At 33.7% G+C, this 23895-nt stretch overlaps 1 protein-coding gene across 1 annotated transcript; it reads left to right on the top strand.

Moving 5' to 3' along the window:
- The first annotated feature begins 246 nt into the window (after nt 1-246).
- On the top strand, nt 247-23670 carry LOC112789673 (probable inactive purple acid phosphatase 16). Its single transcript, XM_025831670.3, has 5 exons — nt 247-674; nt 12918-13142; nt 14752-15022; nt 15687-15855; nt 23236-23670. The coding sequence occupies exons 1-5, from the start codon at nt 368-370 to the stop codon at nt 23443-23445; spliced, it is 1182 nt and encodes a 393-aa protein (XP_025687455.1). The 5' UTR covers nt 247-367; the 3' UTR covers nt 23446-23670.
- Nucleotides 23671-23895: the final 225 nt, after the last annotated feature.

Genomic DNA, 23895 nt, shown 5'->3' on the forward strand with positions numbered 1-23895 from the left:
TTTTTATTTATGTTAAAATAAATTTTTTTATTATAAAATAAATTAGAAAGTTTGATTTACAAATTTAAAATTTTTTTTAATATTAAAACAGAAATTTAAAAGTCAAATTTGTATATTTAAAAAATTTTAAAATAAAAAAATAAATTCAATCCTTAAATTTGTATATTTTTAAAAGTCACAAATTCTATACTCTTCACATGAAAAAACACGTCAATTTTTCATATGGTTTAAAATCACCATCCCCAGTCCAAAAATATCAAATCACTATTACACAAAAAATAAAAACCGACAGTATTCAGCAGTGCACTGCACCCTTTCCGTTTATTCTTCCTTCTCGTAAAATCTCTGATTCATCTTTTCCTGCATAATGGGGAAAAAACCTGATCGAAGCCACTGGAAGACGGTTTTGCCCCTGCTATTTCTGTCTCTGTTCTCCACCGTCGGATCATCATGGTCGTCGTCCAATCATCGGCGAGCATCATCAACAATTCGATTCCGATTGGGAAGAGACACTGGTGGGGAGAGGCTGGTTCCGATGCGGGCAGGTGCAGCCTTTAAGATTGCTTTGTTTGCGGACCTCCATTTTGGAGAGGCCGAGTCGACGGACTGGGGACCAGTTCAGGATGTAAACTCCATTAGGGTGATGAACACAGTGCTAGACGACGAAACTCCAGGTGAGGTGAACACTTTTTAATTTTTTTTGAGTTTTGAATTTACGAGAACTAGTAATATTAATGTTTGGTTCAATTTTTAAAATTAAATTAAAAAAATAATTTTTTTATGACACTATTTTTTTTTATCACATTTTTATAATATAAGTATTTTTAGAATTAAAAATTCAAACATGAAATAATTTTTTTATAAGATTTTTAATATAGTTATTTATTGTTCAAATTATTTTTTTTTTAAAAAGAATTTAGTTAAGTTGTTTATCCAAATTAGAGCTTACTCTGTTATTTTATTTCGACCTTTTAACATTTGGCTTGAATTGTCACGAGCAGATATGATAATAGGGATTTTTTATTTAAATAAATTAAATAAATATATTTATTATTGAAATAAATAATTTTAAAAATTATTACTAAAATTCGTCTTCAAATTTTATTTCGTTTACTGTATAAACGAGATACAGTAAGATAAATTTTCAACATCTATAAAAAGAGGTGTAATTCTTGGTATTTTTCACAAATATTTTATATCTTTTTTTCTCTCGTTTTTCTCACAAAAGAAAGAAAAAATGTCTAGTAATAGCGGATATGTAGTTATGTGTGTTTATCCCAATTGTTGTATGAGAAATGGCGACAACGGGGTGATATTTGAGTGTGAAAATCTGTTACTGTTGCGATCAGTAATATGATGTAACACCTAGCATACTGTGTCGTCTGTCGGTGACATCTGGCAGACACGGTCCCGCAGCCATACAAGCTTCAGCGAGAACGACCCTTTCCCCTGTGCTGCCTGCTGTGGAACCACCGGAGGCTTGAGACCGAGCAGCCGCTCCACCAACTCCCACGCCTCCGTGCGATACCATCAGTAGAAGTCACGGAAGCACCCCCAATTGGGTCCTTCTGTGTGCGTAGCCCGAGTGGTATGCCACATCTTGTAGGGCGATAGTGGCCTCACCTCATGAGAGATGGATTGTGGGGGTCTTTGGACAATCGCTCCACGAATGACGTAATCAGGGAGTTGTCGAATGTGAAATTACTGAGAGGCATCGTGTCACCGAATCCAGCTTTCCTCAGATACGGGACGATGACATCGGGTGGAGGAAGGATATGGCTCACTCGCCGGGGGAGGAGAAGGTGAGGCCTCTGACAAGAAATATATATTCACAATTATTAAAAAATAAATAATTGGATAGGTCTATCAACATAGCAAACTGTCTTTACTATTCTATACATCTACCTAACAGAATCTTACACGTATATACTAATTGGATTTATGCTGACACAACATTTTCTGTGACTATTTACTCTCTTAGCTAATACACATTTTCTCATTCCGTTACGTGAATTTAAAACATTTAATAAAGTTATTAACAATCTAACTAACTAAGTCTGACTTAACTTAATAATTTAATTATCAAACTTGGCTAGTTAATAACTAAATTAATAATTATGTAGTAACAGCCTAATACAAGTAAAATAAACTAGAGTTTCAAATTTTTACTATTAACCTATTTCTAGTGATACAAACTGTATTCTATCTATATACGCGATTACATAAAAGTCAAGATAACAAAACTAACCGCAAAGTCCTTTGCCCCAGCGTAATGCCAAGTCTCATTCAGCCTGTTGATGTTTCAATCACTACTATTTGCGCGCGCCATATCGTCATATTACTCGATAATATGGATAGAAAGGGATAAAAGAGACGAGAAAGTGGTTGAAAGGTTCAAATTGGAGCCAAAACCTTGCTGTCAATGATATTTTTTTATAACCGTCCACCAGCCTTATCTCGTTTACAGTATAAACAAGATAGAAATGGAGAACGAATTTTAGTAATAATTTTTAAAATTATTTATTTAAGTAATAAATACATTTGTTTAAATAAAAAACCCTGATAATAGTGGCATAATATGATAATAGTAGCATATTAGTTAAAAAAAAAGAAAAAAAGACAGATAGATCCCTGACCTTTTAAGTTTTTGACAAATATATCTTTGACAAAATTTAAATACAAAAAAATTTCTGACTTTAACAAACGGAGGACAATTTAATCATTCCGTCCATTTTCCTCTCATACACCAAATGGAATTAGCTGACATGGTTGAAATTGTGTCCAAATATCTGTTACGGTGTCACGCTGGAAGAGGGATAAAGTTTGAAAGACAAATAAATCCTACTGATGAAAACGACGTCATTTGAGGGCAATAGCCTGATATGAGCTCCACGGATACCAATCGAGTCCTTAGCATCAGGCTTCAAGAGACGATCCTTCACCATCTTCACACACCAGACATCAACCACATACATGCATACATACATACATACAACATGAACAAGGAGAGAAGAAAAATAAGAAGGTAGCATTACCATGACAACAATATGATCGGAACAAGTTGACCTTTCTTCATATACTGTTTAGCAAGATTTTCATTATTACTACTAGTGGCGATCTCAGCCCTAAGCAAATCACCGGCAGTAACATGCACTAAACTGTACTTCACAAATCACATACGAGTAATGAGTAAGTGAAGTGTTGAAGGAAGAAAGGGATTAATAATCATCATAATAAAGAAGGAAAGGGAACGAACCAACCTTGTGTTTGACAAACTCGCATTGAGTGCCTTTTTTGGAACCAGGAGCACCCGAAATCATAACCCGAAGAGGCTCGTAATCACGCTCAGGCTGTGCATCAATTCCAAGTGCGGCCACAATCTGAAAATCAAAGTTAACTACAGGATCAACTGATAAAAAGGAAGATAGAAATTGAAATAGTGAGAATAGAATGATACCACGGAACTTGAATTGAAATTGGGGAAAGTGAAAGGAAAAGAGGAAGAGGCAAAGACCGCGGCGCCGCAACGGAGAGTGAGGGCACAAGAAGAAGGATGGCGACGAAGAGTTGAATTAGAAAAAGGCCAGTAGCTCGAAAGAAGAAGAAGAAAAGGAGGAAAGAGTATGTGATTTAGAATTAGTGAAGCTGATGGTGATGGATGGAGTGGTTAGGGATGCCACTGCTACCATGTTGACGCTCATGGCTTCAATTCCAATTATCCCTATTTGCAAAATGACGTCGTTTTCATCAGCAGAGATTTATTTGTCTTTTGAATTTTATTCCTTTTTTAATGTGATATTGTAACGAATATCTGAACACCGTTTCAAGTAAGTCAGTCAATTTTATTTTAGTATATGAGAAATAAATAGACGAAAGAAATTATTCTCTATTTATTAAATTTAAAAATTTTTTGTATTTAAATTTTGTTAAGAGGGTATTTTTCAAAAACCGAAGAAGATTAAGGACTTAAGTCTTGATTTGATTTTTAAGGTAAAGTGGTTCAAAATCGACCGCAATCACCTCGTTCAGACTGATTTTTAAAATAATAACAAAATGATATAGATAATATAATTCATTATTAAATATGGTAGAAAATGTTATACAAAAATGTCATAGAAAAAAAAGTCTCATAATTGCATTTTTTAAATTAACAATTACTTAATATTTTTTTCCCTCCACTATACATGACAAGTTAAAATATCAATTCTTACTCATTTTCTATTTTGTTGGCTAATTGATTAGTTCTTAAATTAAATTGTTTTATATTACTTTTCGGATTAAATATATATGTTAAAAATGAATTGTTTAATAAATTTTGGTTTCATATGTTTTGGAATTTAACTTAAATATATTATAACTATTAACTATAAGATGAAATATAATTCAATGAAAGATAATAAATTATAGATTCTTGTAAAATAGATAAATAAAAAATATAATAAATATAAAATAAAAAGTATAAATAGAAGACTCTAATATTAATATTTACCAATATAATTATCTAACTATAATAATAAAAGTAACTCATATATATATATATATATATATATATATATATATATATATATATATATATATATATATATATATATTGCAACTTAAGATCCACAGAGATATAGAAAAGAGAGAGAATTTTATATGTTATTGTAATGTGTCATTTTGTCTAAGAGTTAGCCTCCTATTTATATGCGTATAGAAGGTTATATTTTTAACTTTATTAAATTCATTCTCTTTTGAGAATGGACATCCACATAATCTTCCTTATCACAATACTCCCCTTTGAATGTCCATTTAGGATTATGTCTCGTTAAAACCTTATTAAAGAAAAATCCAATAAAAAAATTATAGTAAAGGGAAAAGAGTACAAAATCCTTTGTAATAGGGATTGCCTCATTAAAAACCTTGTCAAGAGAAATTCAATAGAAAAAAAATCTGACCAAGAAAAAAAGAGTACAACCTTTCCCTCTTGTCACGATTATTTAATATCTCGAAATTGGCGTATTCCAATCTGATGTACCAATCTTTCAAAGGAGGATTTTAGAAGTGACTTTGTAAATAAATCTGCCAGATTATCATTTGAGCAGATCCGTTGGACATCAATTGTTCCTTGATTTTGAAGATTATGAGTGAAGAAGAATTTAGGAGAAATATGCTTTGTTATATCACCTTTGATGTATCCACCCTTAAGTTGAGCAATGCATGTTATATTATCTTCAAACAAGACAGTTGGAGCTATCTTATGATCAATTAGTCCATATGATGACAGAATATATTTGATCAAACTCCTGAGCCAAAACCACTCGCGACTTGCTTCATGAATTGCTAGTATTTCAGCATGATTAGAGAATGTTGCTGCTATCGTCTGTTTTGTGGACCTCCATGATATAGTTGTATCACCATATGTAAACAGGTATCCTGCTTGAAATCTCTCTTTGTATGGATCAGACAAGTATCCTGCATCTACATAGCCAACTAGTTGTGACTTGAATCCATATGGATAAAACAATCCTATGTCAACCGTTCCATGAAGATATCGAAAGATTTGTTTGATTCTATTTTAATGTCTTTTGGTTGGAGAGAAACTATACCTTGCTACTAAATTCACAGCAAATGATATATCTCGTTGTGTATTATTAGCAAGATACATTTTAGCGCTCCAATGACACTAAGATATGGTACTTCAAGACCAAAGATATCTTCATTTTCTTCTTTAGGAGGGAATTGATCCATTTCCACATCCAAAGATCTTACGATCATTGGGATATTTAATGGATGTAACTTATCCATATAAAATTTCTTCAAGATCTTTTCTGTGTTTGTTGTTTGATGAATAAAGATCCCATTTTTTGTATGCTCGATTTGTAGGCCAAGACAAAATTTAGTCTTTTTTAGATCTTTCATCTCAAACTCTTCTTTTAGAAATTTTATAGTAGTTGGAATCTATTCAGGAGTTCCAATGATATTTAAATCATCAACGTACACAGCAATTATAATAAATTCAGATACAGATTTCTTTATGAAAACACATGGGTAGATATCATCATTCTTGAATTTGTTTTTGGCTAAATACTCAGTAAGACGATTATACCACATTCGTCCAGATTGCTTTAAACCATATAAAGATCTTTGCAATTTTATTGAGTATAACCCTGCGGATATTCATGGGATGATTTAGATATCTTTAGTTCTTCAGTGACATTCATATCGATATCACGATCTAATGATCCGTATAAATAGGTTGTTACCACATCCATTAGATGCATATGTAGTTTATGGTATGCGGATAAACTGACTAAATAACGCAATATTATTGCATCCACTACAGGAGAATATGTTTCTTCATAATCTATATCAGGCCTTTGTGAAAAATCTTGTGCCACAAGTCGAGCCTTGTAACGTACAACTTCATTTTTCTCATTTCGTTTTCTCACAAATACTCATATATATCCAATAGATTTTACATCTTTTGGTGTACAGACTACAGGTCCAAAGACTTCATGTTTTGCAAGTGAGTCTAACTAAGCCTTCATAGCTTCTTCCCATTTTGGCCGATCATTCATTTGTCGACATTTTTCGACTATTTTTTGCTCAAGATCCTTACTTTCATGCATGATGTGTAATGTCACATTATATGCAAATATTTCATCGACAATTGCCTTATTTCGGTCTCATTTTTTCCTATAAAGACATAATTTATCGAAATCTCGTCATTTTTACAATTTTTAGGTACTTAAACGTCTTCTGGTGTCAAAACTATATCAGAATTTTTGACAATTACATGTGTCTTTACTATGTCTTTATCTTTTTCAACGGGAATAGTATTTACCTCTTTTTTTTAGGATTTTTGTCTTTAGGACCGATAGGCCTACCACGCTTCTAACATGAATTTGTGTAGTGTTTAGTATTTTCAGCTGGTATATAGGCAATTCATTTGTTATTTTTTGCAAATATATAATCTTTGAACTTCTAGTTCACATTGCCCTGATCGAGGATCTAAATGCATCAAGGATGATGCATTCCAATTAAATTCCTTTTCAGGAAGCTTGTTTTCTCCCCCTAATGTTGGAAATTTTGATTTATCAAAATGACAATCTGCAAATTGGACTTTGAATACATCTCCAGTTTGTATCTCAATATACTTCACTATAGAAGGAGAATCATATACAACATATATCCCAATGGGAACATATATCGCACACATGAATATTTTTAAATGAAAAATATTTGGCTATTGGCCAAAAGCTAATTGCATATAAGAGAACTGATGGTAACTTTTTGGCCTCAAACGAATAAGTGTGTAAAACAGCATGCCCTTAAGCTGAGGTTGGGAGATTAATTCTCATAAGTAAGTGAAGGTTGTGGTAGGCTTAGAGAAGGGGGGTTGAATCTATGCCTTCCTTTTAAGTTGCTGTTATAATCTTTTTAAACAAAATTACAATTCTGATTCTGTTTGAACTCAGCAGCGAAAATTTATGAGACAATTTATTTTTGTCTCATGAATATCAGAAAACAGAACTCAACAGAGAATAGAAAGGCGAACACCATCATGTATCCTGGTTCGGTTGCCTTGTGCTATGCAACCTACATCCAGTCTCCTCCACAAGTATGGAAGAATTTCACTATAGTTAACAGAATTACATACACCAATTTCACACTCAAGTTCTATCCTAACTTGACATTGGCTATGCTAACTCCTAACTATTCACTCGTAGTGCTAACCCAACTAAGAAAGGGATACCAAACAGGTACAAGATACAAGACACTTAACTAACCTAAAGAAATCAGAAAAATAACTCTAGGCTTTTCTCTCAAGTGTATCACTCAGCCTTTTTTCACTCATGGCTTTTACTTGAGCTTTCTCACAATGCCTTTTCTCACAAGAAATTACAGAAAGATAAACTTGGAAAAGTACATTACAATTAATAAAACATGAAGGAGATTGACTTCATCAGCAGCCTCTTTGCTATGTGCAAAACCAGATTCGCAAACCTCAGATGCAGTTCTTCAGTATTGGCCGAATGCTTCTTTGAAAGAAAGCATTATCCAAGTAGAGGAACTTCTTAACAGAACACTGTTCTCACTCTCTGGTTTTCTCTCCTTGCCTTTGAATGAACAGAAAATCTTCTTTTATCTCCTTGCATGTTGCTGGGTTCTTCTTCCAAGGTCAACACCTTGAGCCTTGAGCTTCACCAACCCACAGATTCACTTTTTTTTACCTTAATCCTCAGAGTAGAAACTTTTCCTCTGACTTCCTCATCTTGACCGAAAGCCACAAAGCAGTAACCATAGAAATCTTCTCATGGTCAAGTTGATCTTAGCCATTGAAAAACTACTTGGTCCCCAAGTATCACTTGTGACCGTATATGTGAAGCAGAATAGGGCAGAGAACAACTTTCCCTTGAATGTCATTTTCGGATAGAGTAGAGAGTTGGAAAGAAGAGAAGAAGATTTGATGCAAGTAAGATGAGATGGAATACCTTTATCCTAAGCTTGATTTGGTTTGAATTTTGTGATTAGATTTCTGTGTATCAAGCTTAACCTTTCTCTCTCTTACTTCTTTGGTGTTTTGCTTGGTGAAGAAGCTCTTTCACTCTCGTTCTCTTTCTTACTTTTCTGAAGCTGTGATGTGACTTGATTAGAGAGGAGAGGAACGTTGCTTTTGGTTAAGCAAAAGGGAGGGATTTGCATTTCTGAAACCAGATCGGGCTTGGATCGGGTGTTGGTGTGCTTGGCCCGATTTAATTTCTTTGGCTTCCTTCTTTACTTTTGCTTGGGCTCTTTATTTTGCTTTCAGCCCAATATTCTTGCTGATTGCTTTTGGGCTATTAACATTTGGCCTGCAACAATAAACAATTAGTTAATATATAGATATAAATAATCAACACTTAATTATTTATTTTGCCCAAAAATAATGTTTGTCATCACTAATTAATTTAGTTAAATTCTTAACTCAACAGTAAGGGTCTAGCAATTAACTGGAGGCGTTTAATAAGTGATTCTGCTAACCCATTGTGTGTGAATATGAGCTACTGAATGCTCAACGCTTATTCCGTTAGTCATACAATAAGCACCAAAGGCTTAGGAAGTAAATTCACCAGCATTATCAAGACGAATTACTTTGATTGAATTTTCTGAAAACTGTACTTTTAATCAAATAATTTGAGCAAGTAATCTCGCAACCGCCAGGTTGTGAGAAGACAATTAGCACGCATATGACCATTTCGAAGATGCGTCTATTAAGACCATAAAATATCTAAAAAATCCACATGGTGGATGAATATGTCTACATATATCGCTTTGAATCCTTTCTAGGAATTCAGGGGACTCAAATCCAATCTTTACTGGTGATAGCCTTAAAATTAGTTTTCCTTGAGAACATGTAGTAAAACAAAATTCACTAGATTTAAAAATCTTCTGGTTCTTTAGTGAATGTCCATTAAAATTTTCAATAATTTTTTACATCATGGTTATTCTTAAATGACATAATCGATCATGCAAAATTATAAATTCATTTGGGTTGGTAAACTTCAGGTTTACAATGACATGTGTTTCAATTGTACTAATTTTAGTATAGTATAACTCAAATGAAAGTAAGGATAACTTTTCTAATATCACATTTTTATTTGAATCAAGAGTTGTGATACATAAATACTCATAATTTTTCTCATGCATTGTTTCAATATGATATCCATTTTAACAAATATCTCTAAAACTTAACAAGTTTCTTAGAGACTTGGTAGACAAAAGTGCATTGTTTATTAAGAATTTTGTTCATCCGAGAAACAAAATTATAATTCTTCCAAAGCCTTCAATTACATTACCTGAGCCAATAATAGTATTAACATATTCTTTTTTGGTACAAGACGAGTAAAATATATTACTTTTGAGAATGATATACAAACTTGCACAATCCGCAAGGCAAACATCTTCACCATATGTCCTTGTAATTTTTTTCAAAGACAAATAATAATAAAATGAGTAAAAGTATATGCACAATAAAATTATTTTTCTTGATTGAAATCGTTTTTCTAAGAAGTAATATACATAATATCATATACTAAAAACTTTATTATTATTATTATTATTATTTTATAACTTGACATATTTAGTAATTTTAAAATTCATAAACATAAATATTTTATTAGATATTATTTATATACATCATACTTGAAATACAAATACATAAGGAATAAAACTTAATATATATATATATATATATATATATATATATATATATGTTTACATATTTATTTACATGAGTACTTAACAAATTCACATATTAAACTATTCCATCATTGATCAAATGGTCAATATTTTCTTCAGAATCTTTAAAGAAATCAGATACTTCATAATAAGTGGTGTAATTTTCAGCAATATCCTTTGAAACAAAATTTGTCTCATTTTCTTTGTTGTCATTTTTCAAAGATACTTGATAAAGATCGACTAGGTGCCTTGGGGTACGATAGGTACGCGACCAATGTCTCTTTCCACCACAATGGAAACATTTATCCTCTATTGATTTATTTTGCCTATTGTTTCTTTCTTTATCTCACTCCTGGTGAGATCTTTCTTGTGAACATAATTTTTCTTCCATCCATAATTTTTCTTGTTACCAAAACCTTGCCATTTACCTCTTTTAGGGTAATGATTTGTCACATTTATTTCAGAAAATGGGGCGGCGCCAGTTGGGCGTGCTTCATGATTTCTTAAAAGCAATTCATTGTTATGCTCAACAACAAGAAGACAAGAAATTAGATCAGAATATTTTTTAAATTCTTTTTCTTGATACTGCTGCTGCAGGAGCACATTTAAGGCATAAAAGGTTGAGAAAGTTTTCTTTAACATGTCATTATCAGTTATTTTTTCTCCACATTATTTCATTTGTGAGGTAATTCGGAACATTGCTAAATTATATTCATTTATGGATTTAAAATCCTATAGACGCAAGTGCGTCCACTCATATCGGGTTTGAGGAAGTATCACTGTCTTTTGATGAATATACATTTTTTCAAGGTTTTTTCATAGATCTGCAGGATCTTTTAGTGTAAGATGTTTATTTTTCAATCATTTGTGAAGTGACGACGAAGAAAGATCATGGCTTTGACTTTATCCTTTTGGGATGCATTATTTTCAATCTTAATGGTATCTCCAAGATCTATTGAATCAAGATGGATTTCCGTATCTAGTGATAAGTAGTTGCTTCCAAATATATCAAGAGCATTAAATTTAAGATGAGCGAGCTTTGACATAATGAAAATTTATTACCCGAATCTTTCTAAATTTTGATCAGAGTATCGTGTTAATAACGTGTTATAAAATAAATAAATAAAGAAGATATAATAAATATAAAATAAAAAAGTGTAAATAGAAGACTCTAGTATTGATATTCACCAATATAATTATCTCACTATAATAATAGAAATAACTCATATTTACTAGTATTATATATAGGGGAGATCTATGGTGACAGAATTGTGATAGCTAAAAATTGCTTTTTTATTGACCAACAAGTGCTTTGTTGACATATGGAGCTTTTGTCATTGCAAGAGAAGCATAAAGCATAAAGTATTAAAGTACATGCCCAAAAATAATTTTTTGTTCATATGAGTTATTAATTCATTATTGAATCATGCTGGTTGTTTCTATAAGTTTTGTTTATTTTTTTCAAATTGTATAATTAATTTTTTATTTTATTACTTTATTACTGACTTTTTTTAGAAGATATTGATTAATAAGAAAAAAAATCTTCTTGTTACCTATTTTGCATGGTACTTCCCAAACAATAAGCTTTAAATTAATTTGTAGAGAGATGTGAAAATCAAATCATTTTTAGTAGCTTTTTTTATAATTAAAATATAAAAATGATGTTAGAAATTTATTTTGTAACCCACTTTTTTTATAATTTTATAAAGTACAAATTCTGTAATAATTTATGGTTAAATTGAAATTGCAAAATTGATACAGCATTTAAATAATAATATGTTGATAACGATAAGCTCATTTTTTGGAGGCAGTAAAATTAAATTAGGTGATAACAATCTCTCTAAGTTAAAAATTTAATTAATTTTGATTAGAAATTTAAACTATTTATCTCTGTCCATTAACAATTTTACCATATTTGGCCTAATCAACTCCTCTAGTCTACTCTCTTCAAAAGTGTCACGTGTTCCTTTTAGATTGGACCTTGTCTTTGTACCACCTTAGCCATTGTTTTGATCTAGCCACCACAGAAGTCATATATATATGAGAGAAAATTTTATATTATTGTAGTGTATCTTTTTATTTGAGGTTTACCCTGTTATTTATATGTGTACAGAAGATTATATTTTCAATTTTATTAAATTTATTCTCTCTTAAGAATAGACATCCATATAATCATCCTTATCACAACACAGATTGTTTAGTATCATCTTAAGCTAAGCAAAAAAATTCAAATACACAACAAAAAGCCAATGTGTTTTAGGCAAAACAACTTAATTAAATGAAAAGTATACTTCATGATAAATTTGTTTCAAAGATTTAAATATAAAGAACATATAAATTAAGAATTTAATCTTAATGCATTAACAGCATAAACTATTTTAAATAGTTATGCAGTCACATCCTTTTTTTAAGACTATTTATGTAATTAATGTAAAAAAATGATTATTTTTTATGAGACGACATTCCATTATTGGATACACAGGTAAAAAAATACAGGGATATGAACATGTTATATGTGATGCTTGAGTAGTTACATGTTTAAATTCCAAATATGCTAATTACTTAGGAGAAGTTGTTATGAATTTATTGAAGAGAACTGCTTTAGTTCAAGGTAGCTATGAATCTTTTCTTGCCCCCTATGTCTGTGAATTAATTTTCTTTATGATCATTTATAGGTTTCATAAATACCAAAGGCTAATGAAACTATATGACAGATTTTGTGATATATCTTGGTGATGTGATTACGGCTAACAACATAATGGTTGCAAATGCAAGCTTGTACTGGGATCAGGCAATCTCTCCTACGCAAAACAGGGGCATACCTTGGGCCAGTGTATTCGGAAACCATGACGATGCTCCATTTGAGTGGCCATTAGAGTGGTTCTCAACACTTGGAATTCCTCAAATCCGTTGCCCTCCAACCGGAACTTTTTGTTCAGGTACTTGGTAATACGTTTCAGATAATTAAGAATCTTGTTATTGTACATATTTTCTTGATAGGGAGTTGAAAATATAATCATAGTATATAATCTTTAATACATTCCTCGAAGTAGGTTGATCTGGTTTCTGTGGAGTTATGAATATTTCTCTGAGGATTAAAGAATAGGTTTTTTTGTAATTTCCAAAAAGAAAAATATTAGGGAGCCAACACTTTTTAGTAATATTATTCAATATTTTTAGCTAATATTTCAATTTTATACTATTAAAATTGGGGTTAAAGTTTAGGAGTTAGAATTTAATACTTAAGATTTATTCAAATAAGTTAAAATTGAATAAAAGTACTTTATTTTTTTAAAAAATATTTTTTAACTCAAAAAAGTCAATTCAAATTAACACTTAGAATATTAATAAGTGTCAATCAAAAATGATAAATTTTGTTAGTCACGTAACATTACTCAATCAGGTATAATTATCTAGCTAGCTAGTAAAAGCACACAAACAAGTTACAAGTGTATGCAAACACTCGGGCAATGGCGAAGTTTTGTTAGGGCAATAGGCCATGGCCCTCAAAGATTTTATAAAAAAATTAGTAGTTTTTTTTCATATAAAATAAGATTAACTCAGATAGTTAAATTCACATATTTTCATTTTACATATTTGTGTTTATCATTCACTTAACTTTTTATTCTTGTGTGATACGCGATTGATAGTCTCATACATTTTTATATATTATTTTATTTTTAGAACACTAAAAGCTGTGGTATAACTAGTAGTATACCACATGCTAATAAATAGTCATTATTTTATTTTTTAAATCACCATTGCAAACTACATGTCATTGTAGTATTAGCCCTATATATATATTAATAGATTTTGATATTTTATTTTATTAGAAAGTTAAAATTTTATTTTGGTGTAATATATTATTTGATTGTAATAGAAATAACAATAAAAATAACTAGTTTTGAGACTTTTGAAAAATAGATACTTTAAAAATAAATTTTTTAGAATGTTAAAAATTAACTTATAAATTATAATTTATTTGCATAATTTAAAAATAGTTTTTTCAAAAAAAAAATAGTTTTTAGATTAAAAATATTTTTTATGTGCAAAAATTAATTTTTTTTGTAAAAAACCCTATTATTTTTAAAATTTAATATTTATTTTTAAAACTAATGTATTAATTTTATAACCAATTAATAACTAATTTTATCATTTAAAATCAATTTGTAAACCAAATTTTTAGTTAACCAAAACCAGCTTTAATTTTTTAGTTAACCTTAACTATATATAATTGCACGTATTAATAACAAATTTAAAAACTAATTATATTTACAAATTTTTTTAATATAAATATTATTATATAATTTTTTAATTGTTTTTATTAAATTTTTTGGCCCCTCCAAAAATTTCTTTGAAGCTCCGCCACTGCATAGGGACACAGTTGGAGGAGAGGCACTTGAGCAAGAGATACGTGAAGAAGCTAGTGACAAGACGAAAAATTCATCACGTCAAAAAACTTGTCCACTGAAATCGTATTTTAGTTGCTGAGTTTTGGTTACGTTTAATCAATTCAGACCAAGCTGATTCAGATTTGATCATTTTCAGGAGAAGAAGGATGTTTCAAAGGAACAGGACGACCTGAACTATTGAAGAACGAGATCAAGCACAATGGTTCTTTCTCTACCTATGGTCCTAGAAATCTTTGGCCAAGTGTCTCTAACTATGTCCTTCAAGTTTCATCATCAGACGATCCACAATTGCCCTTGGCTTTCCTCTACTTCCTTGATTCTGGTGGTGGTTCGTATCCGGAAATAATATCTAGTGCTCAGGCAGAATGGTTTCAGCAGAAAAGCAAACAAATTAATAGTGATTCAAGGTAGAATAAAGTATTGCATTTATATTCGGATAAACAGTTTTTCTTCTGGTTTCTTATTTGTGTTTTTCGATTAAGAACTCTGATCTACGGACACTAATACAGACACGAGACACAACACGAAATATGAGACCCATGAACATCCGAATTTTAAATTCTTATAAGACATGAAGGGACACACACGCACACACGCACACACATATATATATATATATAATATTTTTTAGATAACTTATAATGATATTTTGATATTTTTTTGATATTATAATATAAATTAATTTGTAATTTTTTTATGTCTTTTTAATTATACAAAATATTTAAAATATTTTCATGTTTTAATTAATAATAATATATACTATTTCTAAATTCATTTCAAGAATACATGTTAAGAATAAGACTCGAGATGCAATAATTAGGTGTGTCTAAGTATCTTCGAAGAAGAATTTTTTATTTTTTATTAAGATACAATTGGACAAAAAAAGCACGCAAAATGCGTATTGATAAATGTCGTGTCCAAAATATGTCTGACACCCAGACACAATAAGTCAGCAAAGTTTAGTGCTTCATAGATTAAGAAAATAACTAGAAAATAGTTCTTTGATTCTCTTGTTTTTCCTTGTATTTTTCTAATGACTCAAATGAAGCATATATTATTTGTAATTGGCAGGGTGCCAGAGATTATTTTCTGGCATATACCGAGTACGGCCTACAAGACCGTCGCTCCCAAGCTTACAATACAAAAACCTTGTGTCGGTTCAATTAACAAGGAAAGTGTTGCATCTCAAGAAGCTGAAATGGGTATCATGAATCTTCTTGTGAATAGAACTTCTGTCAAGGTAAGTTCTAAGCCATCTTGGTGAGTTGGAAATAAAAAAGTTGTAGGATTATGACTAGTTAAGTAATACACTTCTTATTAACCAAGTAATACACTTCTATCTAGCTAAGTAATATCTCACAAAGAAGGATGAAAGTATCTTATCATTGGCCTGGTTGTGTTTTAGGAATAATGGCAAAAATTTATCCTATAATCTTATCATAATTTTTATGTTATAATTGATTAAATCTCTTCTCATCCAAATGCAAACATCGTTAAGATTGGTGAGTCTTTTGCTTGATTGTTGATTTTATTTTGAGAAGATGAAAAGTACTTTTTTTTAGTGATACTTTATTAAACTTGACCATATAGTAGGTATAGAGAGAAAAGTATGTACATATAAACAATCTTTGGGATTTAGCAGAAGCATCCCAAAAGATTATAACCCAACCATTATAGTGCCAAGCTCCCTCTTGTCAGCTAAAGAGTTGTCCTCTATATTATGGTATTATTAGATATATAATTATTCATATGTCTTTATTTGATAATTTAAGTTTTTAGGATATAGTTTCACGATAGGTATCCCGTGCAAGCTTATAACAAGTCCTAGATCTCATTCTTCTTGTGGATATTTGGTAAAGCAACAACTAGTGGTATTGAGAACCATAAATTTTTGTGTAACTTGAATGAAATTAAGTTTGATATTCTAATTTATTTAAATTGAAATTCTTTTACTCTAAAACCCTTTCTTTCCCACGAAGAATTTAGATCTCCAACCTACTAAAATTGGGTAATCTTTAAAAAAGTTTAACTTTCCGAGTCATTTTTCCGAGCAACCATTCTCTTTAATCATATATTGGATGGATTCTTCAAGTCCCAGTGCCTTTGCTTTACACACGGATAAAGTTGCACTAATCTCAGTATCTCACACAACATCACCAAATGTAAGGCTCGTTTGGTTAGAGCCTCAAAGACATAACATCTTAGAGGAATGACATTAGTGTCTGTGTGTTAGTGTCCTCTTCTACCCTATCTCTTGTTCCAAAATCCAAATGCAGCATTACTCGATTCGAATCCCCTCAATTTTTCAAGTACTCCCAACCATCTCATTACTTTTATCCAATTCTGTAAACAGTTTGTCAGCATAAATACAGGATACTTCTAATTTCTTTACATAATATCTTTTCATATACATCAACATCTTCAATAATTATTTGATTCCTTAACCTCCACAATGTCTATATATAACTGTAAAAAACAAAATGATCCATTTCTTTTATTTCACACTATAAATTCTAATTTTAACTACAGATCTAAATAGTTACTGTGATTATTTGGCATAACCCACACCCACTTCAACCAATTACAGCAACCCTTAGTTTTCCTCGATGATAGAAATAGGTTTCTATTATTTATAGGAGGAGATGTAAGGAATAGATAAGCTGAATTTTCACTACTTAATTTATAATTGTTGCTGGTTGGCTGCTAGTTAGCTCTTTTAAGCTAGTTTAGTAGGTTAGGAACAGCAGTTCTAGGCTTAACTACTGCCTATAAATTCTAGGGGTTAGTTAGTTCTAGTTAGTTCTATTTAGTTTGTTAATTTAGGAGAAGAAAGTTCTCTCCAGAATTGATTAGATCCAACAGTGTATTTCAATTAGGGATCGTGATTTACGATCCCTAGTTCATCACTAAAATCTCCTAATTCTACTAGCTCTCAGTTCCTACCAACTATTATCAGAAGTCCACAGATCTTGGTACTTGTGGTGAATGGTGCAGCCACGATCACACAAAATGGAAGGGAGATTGGATGCGATGGAATCGCGTTTTGACCAATATGAAGACCTGTGTCGCGCGTTGCAGAAGATGCTGCAGAGGACCGATGCACGAGTGGATTCCATGGAGCGAGGTGCTCCGATCCATCACAACCGGAGTTCTCCGGCATTGCACTAGGCTGTCACTGGCTCGGAAGGAAGCAGAACTGCGCCGGAGTAGTGGTGAAGACTAGAACTCTCGATATTTTGAGCTGAGGACGCGATGACCTAGATCGAACGTATGGAGCAGTTCTTCCTACTCAGAGCGGTGCCGGAGGAGGAGTGACTCACGGTGGCGACGTTCGCCATGGAAGGCCACACATTCACGTGGTTTAGGTGGTGGGAGGCGATAGCCTCAGTACTCTAGTGGCGGTTCCTCTGTGTGGTGCTGCTATGGCACTTTCAACCGGCATGGCTGCAGAGTCCGTATCAAACATTGCTGAACCTAAAACAGTCAAACTCGATCCGGGACTATGTCAAATTAGTTTGTGCTTCACGTGCGGCCTTTTCGCAAAATCGTGCTGGAATTGCTATTGGACCTCTTCTTGAACATGATGAAACTGGAAGTGGGTGAAGAATGTAAACTATTTCCATATCAATTAGTGGATGAGTTGATAGAGTTGGCACGAAAGGTAGAAAATTGCAACATTGTCTTGCCAGGAGTATCAGGACGCAGTAAACCACCGGCTTCCAACTTTGTCATTACCAATTCACTTGCCACCAAAGCTATGGACCCTGCTACAGTGTCTAATTCTATAGCTCATAAGGGTGCAGAGTCAATGACGAATCCCTTGCGATGGCGCAGATTGAGACATTTCAGCAACGAAAAGTATAGGGCGAAGTGTGTCAGGGGGAATGTTTCTTCTGTGTTGAATTGTACTTAGCAAACCATGTATACAAGAACAAGAAGTTCAAGCTGCTAATAATGGAAGCAGAGGCTAAGGAAGGGGACTGGTTGGAGCACGAAGTTGTTCCAGACATAATAAAGCAACTGGAGCTCAAACTTTCATGTTGCAATCCCCACCATAGGTCGTTCAAGGTGTGGGCTGAGGTGAAAGGGCATCAAGTGAGGGTGTTGGTTGATTGTGGGGCCTCGCATAACTTCGCAGCACCAGAAATTGCAGCAAAATTGGGGATGGTCATAGATACTACACCTAAGTTCTGAGTGAGGGTGGCTGACCATCGAAATTCGGGGGGACAGGATAGATGCAACGGAGTCACATTAAGCTTCCAAGGGCTATCCATAACAACGGATTTCTACTTTTTTCCACCGAAGAAGCGGAGTTTGTTTTGGGGCTGGAATGGTTAGACAAGTTGGGAGTCATTAGAGCAAGTTTTAAGGATTCTTGGATCAAGATACTCAATGGTGGGGGGCCTTTAATTTTGAAAGGCGACCCAGAACTGTGTTAAGGTGGGCAAATTTACACTTGGATTTGGTTGTAAGTGTGCCACAGTTGATACAAACAATGTTGGACGATCAAGAGATAGTCTTTCATCCACTATCGGGGCTACTGCCGCATCATTCGCATAATCATGCTATTCCCTTAAAAAGGAAGGGGCTATTGTGCCTAATATTAGGCCTTACCTTTTTTCATATCACCAAAAAGTGGTAATTGAAGAAATGGTTGCGGAAATGCTGGTTTCAGGAATCATTCGGCCTAGTATAAATCCGTATGCTAGTCCCATCTTGCTGGTCAAGAAGAAAGATAGAGGTTGGAGGTTTTGTGTGGAATACCACGCTCTAAATGGGATCACCATAACGAAAAAATTTCCAATTTTAGTCATTGATGAGCTTTTGGATGAGTTGGCAGGGGTGTTGATTTTTTCCAAGCTTGATTTGAAGTCCAGGTATCATCAAATTAGGATGCGCGATGAAGACATTCACAAAACTGGCTTCCAGCCGCATGAGGGACACTACGAATTCTTGGTAATTCCTTTCGACCTAACCAACGCGCCGAGTTCTTTTCAAGCTTTGATAAATGACATCCTTAAGCCGTTGCTTCGGAAGATTGCATTAGTCTTCCTCGGTGATATCTTAATCTACAGCCAGGATGTTGAGAGTCATGTCGTTTCACTTGTAGCAAGTATTTTGCATTATCACCACTAATAAGCTTGTGTTAAATGCCAATAAGTGTACATTTGTGGTGGATTCAATGGAGTATTTGGGCCACATAATCTCGGCTGAAGGGGTGGCTGCAAACCTTAGCAAAACAGCAGCCATGCTTGCTTGGCCGGTCCCTAAAGATGTACGTGCCTTGCGGGATTTTTTGGGCATCACTGGGTACTATCGGTGGTTTGTGCAAGGATATGGCATCATTGCAAAACCATTGACAGATTTAACAAGAAAGAATGCTTTTGAATTGAACGCTAAAGCCATGGCAGCCTTTGAACAACTAAAATCCCTCATGGTAGCCTTTCCACATTGGTTGTCCCAGATTTTTTGCAAGAGTTTGTCATAGAGACCGACGCCTCGAGCGAAGGGTGAGGGGCTGTGCTGTCTCAACAGGGGCGTTCGATTGCATTTCTAAGTCAAGCATTGTCGCCAAGAGCGCATAAAAAATCAGCTTACAAGAGGGAATTGATGGCAGTGGTGCTTGCTGTCCAGAAATGGTAGCACTACTTGTTGGGAAGTCATTTCACGGTGTTGACGGATCAGCAGAGTTTGAAGTTTCTTACCGAGCAACGTTTGATGGATCTGGCCCACCTCCATTGGACAAAAAAGTTGTTGGGCTTGGACTCCAACATCAAGTATCGGCCGGTATTGGAAAATAAGGCACCGGATGATCTTTCACAGCAAATGATAGCTAAGGCTATCTCGGTAGTGCACATAAATCTTTGGGACGGTATAAACGCTAAGATAAAGGAAGATCTGGAGCTACAAAAAATGGTAACAGGGGTCTAAGGATTTCCCTGGTTACTCCTTAAGGAAAGGGAGGCTGTTCTATTAAGGAAGAGCAGTGTTATCGGCAAATTCAGCTCATATAACCTCCCTGTTGGCTGAGCATTATGACAGCGGGATGGGGGGCCATTCAGGGTACTTTTATACGTACAAGAGGTTGGTGGTTGAGGTCTATTGGAATGGGATGCAGCGACGGGTGAAGGATTATGGCCGCTTGTTCTATTTGCCAACAAAGCAAATACGTCGCGCTTAAGCCAGCGGGACCGCTGCAGCCCTTGCCAATTCCAGAGAGAATATGGGACATATCACTATGGATTTTATGGTCAGCTTGCCCAAGGCAAAGGGAATGGACACCTTTTTTGTGGTGGTCGATTGGTTGAGCAAATATGCCCACTTTATATCGTTATCACACCCTTTCTCAGCCAAGGAAGTGGCTGCAATTTTCATTAAAGAGGTGGTAAAGCATCATGGATTTTCGAAATCTATTGCTTCCGACCGAGATAGAGTTTTCATGAGTAGAATTTAGTTCAAATTATTTCATGCGGCGGGCACGAAATTGAAATACAGCGTCGCGTTCACCCACAGATGGATAGGCAGACAAAGGTGGTGAATAGGTGCCTCGAGACTTACTTGAGGTGCTTTATGGGTGGATATCCAAAGAGGTGGTTGGAATGGTTACCAAGGGCAGAATATTAGTTTAACACGACCTTTAACGCTTCAAAATGCACTACCTCATTTCAGGTCGTTTATGGGGTGCCTCCCCAATTTTGTTCCGAGAAGAGACAAACCCATCTCAGGTTGAGAAAGTGGCTGCACTGGCAGTAACCAGAGATGCGGTTCTAGCTAACTTAAAGTAGCATTTGATGCAAGCTAAGTAGAGAATGAAGCAAACAACGGATAAGAAGCAAAGAGAGTTGGAATTTGGGATAGGAGATTGGGTGTACCTCAAGCTACAACCTTACCGAATTAGTTCCTTGGCTCAAAGGATGAATGAGAAATTGAGCCTTTGCTTTTATCGGCCTTTCGAAGTGCTAGAGAGGGTAGGCCTAATGGCATATCGATTGGCGCTGCCGAACGGGTGCAAGCTCCACCCGGTCTTCCACATAAGCAAGTTGAAGAAGGTTGTCACGGCATCACAACAACCGCATGTTTTCCCACCAGCGATGGCAAAGGATAGCAAATTAATGGTGCAGCCCGAGGGTATTTTTGCATCTAGATCAGCGAGGGATGGCTCCTTAGAGTACTTGGTTCGTTGGCAGGATCTTCCATCATGCGAGGATAGCTGGGAGGAGGTTGTCGCGCTGTGACACTCTTTTCCAGAGTTCCACCTTGAGGACAAAGTGGTTGTCCAGGGGGAAGTAATGATAAGAACAGGTTTCGATTGGTTTATAGGAGGAGAGGTAAGGAGTAGATAAGCTGAATTTTCACTACTTAATTCATAATTGTTGTTGGTTGGCTGCTGGTTAGCTCTTTTAAGTTAGTTTAGCAGGTTAGGAGCAGTAGTTCTAAACTTAACTGTTGCCTATAAATACTAGGGGTTAGTTAGTTCTAGTTAGTTAGAAAATTCTGTTCAGTTTATTAGTTTAGGGGAAGAAATTCTCCCCAAAGTTAGTTAGATCCAACAGTATATTTCAATAAGGAATTGTGATTTACAATTTCTAGTTCATCAATAAAATTCCCTAATTCTGCTAGCTTTCTCAGTTCCTATCACATCCACATCACAAAGGACAAAATTTCTACGTTACCATTGAAAGGAAAACATAGCTTCACATGCCTTAATGTAGAAAGATAAATGGGTATTTGATTTTAGATTTTCATCATATTAGGTGTTATTGGAGCATTAAATTTTAGGTATGAGATTGTGATTCTAATTACAACATACTATAGCAATTATGAGTTCTCACTTGTTTAATACCTAAAGCTTTACTTATAAATTTTATATTATTATGCTTTTGTGTTGAGACATTGCTTGAAATTCCTTGAGTTTTATGTGAATAGCGCTCATTGCTGATAACAAAACCGTTTTGATAAGATTCTTTGTATTCAGTCATATCTTGAAAACACATTCACGTGGTGCTCGATGAACATACAATAATTTCTCCATTTTGTTGCACTATTTGATCATCCTTTAAATGAGATTCATATATGTTCTTTTTTATCTATTATCTTATTCTGTCCAATTGTTTATTTTGTTAAATTTTAATTTACACTTGTTTAGCATCCATCTACTATTAGACCCACAAACCGAATACATTTACCTTGTTTTACTTGGGATTGTAATGTATTTTTTTTCTTTTGAGGAGAGAAATTTATAAAATTTGTGAAACATCCAAGAACATACGCATGCCACCTTGCCACTAGGGCCCACAACATAATACAGCCAGATTTCCTAATAAAATAGTAAAATGTATCGATATATGTCTTAATGAAAATTAGATATTTTAATTTTAGCCTCTCTAAATTTTGTTAAGATGTTAGTCCTTCTCTTTTACTTTTGGCCTTATAGCTCCAAATTTTGGTCTTGTAAAGTGCTCTTAGTAGTTTTTTTAATCATCAAAATATTTGACACTAATATATCTAGCTTTAAAAAAATAATAAAAAATACGTTAGAGTTACTAAAACTAAAACCAAAGCAACTCATTTACAGTAATTACAAAAGTATTTAAACTTTTTATCTTTTTATAACTTGCAGGCAATATTTGTTGGACACAATCATGGCTTGGATTGGTGCTGTCCATACCAAAAACTATGGCTATGCTATGCAAGACACACTGGCTATGGTGGCTATGGAGATTGGCCTAGAGGAGCTAGAATTTTAGAGATCACTGAGAATCCCTTCTCTCTAAAGACTTGGATAAGGATGGAGGATGGTCAAATGCACAGTGAAGTTGGCTTGAGTTGAAGGTCCATCATCTAATTATAGAAAATGCTTAACCAAAAGTAAATACTAAAGACACCTATAAACAAAAAAGTAAATACACGGGAAAATAAACGAAAATTGCTGCTAGCAAATTTGTATTCTTTGTAGGCGTACGCCTGCATGGGATTGTAGATATACATTCTTATGTATCTTATTATTGAATTCATTATACATAATATTCCTGTGTGGTGAGTTTTGTAGGATGTATAACTCGTTTTGTCCAAGTCTAAATTGGCCTTCGCTTGAGATGGATGAGGTATAGCTCCGAAAGAACTGGTAGCCATGGACACCTGTAAAGACACTTTGATGCTCGAGTAAGAGTGAGAGAAGAATAGCGTATATTCAGAGTGAATAACATACTTTTTTTTTTTAGAGTTTTCTATTTTATAGTGTTGATGAACGTTTTTGCTATAGGGAAGTTACAACGTTGAC

Source organism: Arachis hypogaea, chromosome 3 (genome assembly GCF_003086295.3).
Source record: "Arachis hypogaea cultivar Tifrunner chromosome 3, arahy.Tifrunner.gnm2.J5K5, whole genome shotgun sequence".
Classification (NCBI taxonomy): Eukaryota; Viridiplantae; Streptophyta; class Magnoliopsida; order Fabales; family Fabaceae; genus Arachis; species Arachis hypogaea.

What these genes read in the sequence shown, in the direction of transcription:
- LOC112789673 (XM_025831670.3), top strand. Translation starts at nt 368, where the DNA reads ATGGGGAAAAAACCTGATCGAAGCCACTGGAAGACGGTTTTGCCCCTG. An exon ending in GCTAGACGACGAAACTCCAG is followed by an intron (nt 675 to 12,917) that starts GTGAGGTGAACA and finishes ACTATATGACAG; the next exon opens with ATTTTGTGATATATCTTGGT. An exon ending in CAAATTAATAGTGATTCAAG is followed by an intron (nt 15,023 to 15,686) that starts GTAGAATAAAGT and finishes TGTAATTGGCAG; the next exon opens with GGTGCCAGAGATTATTTTCT.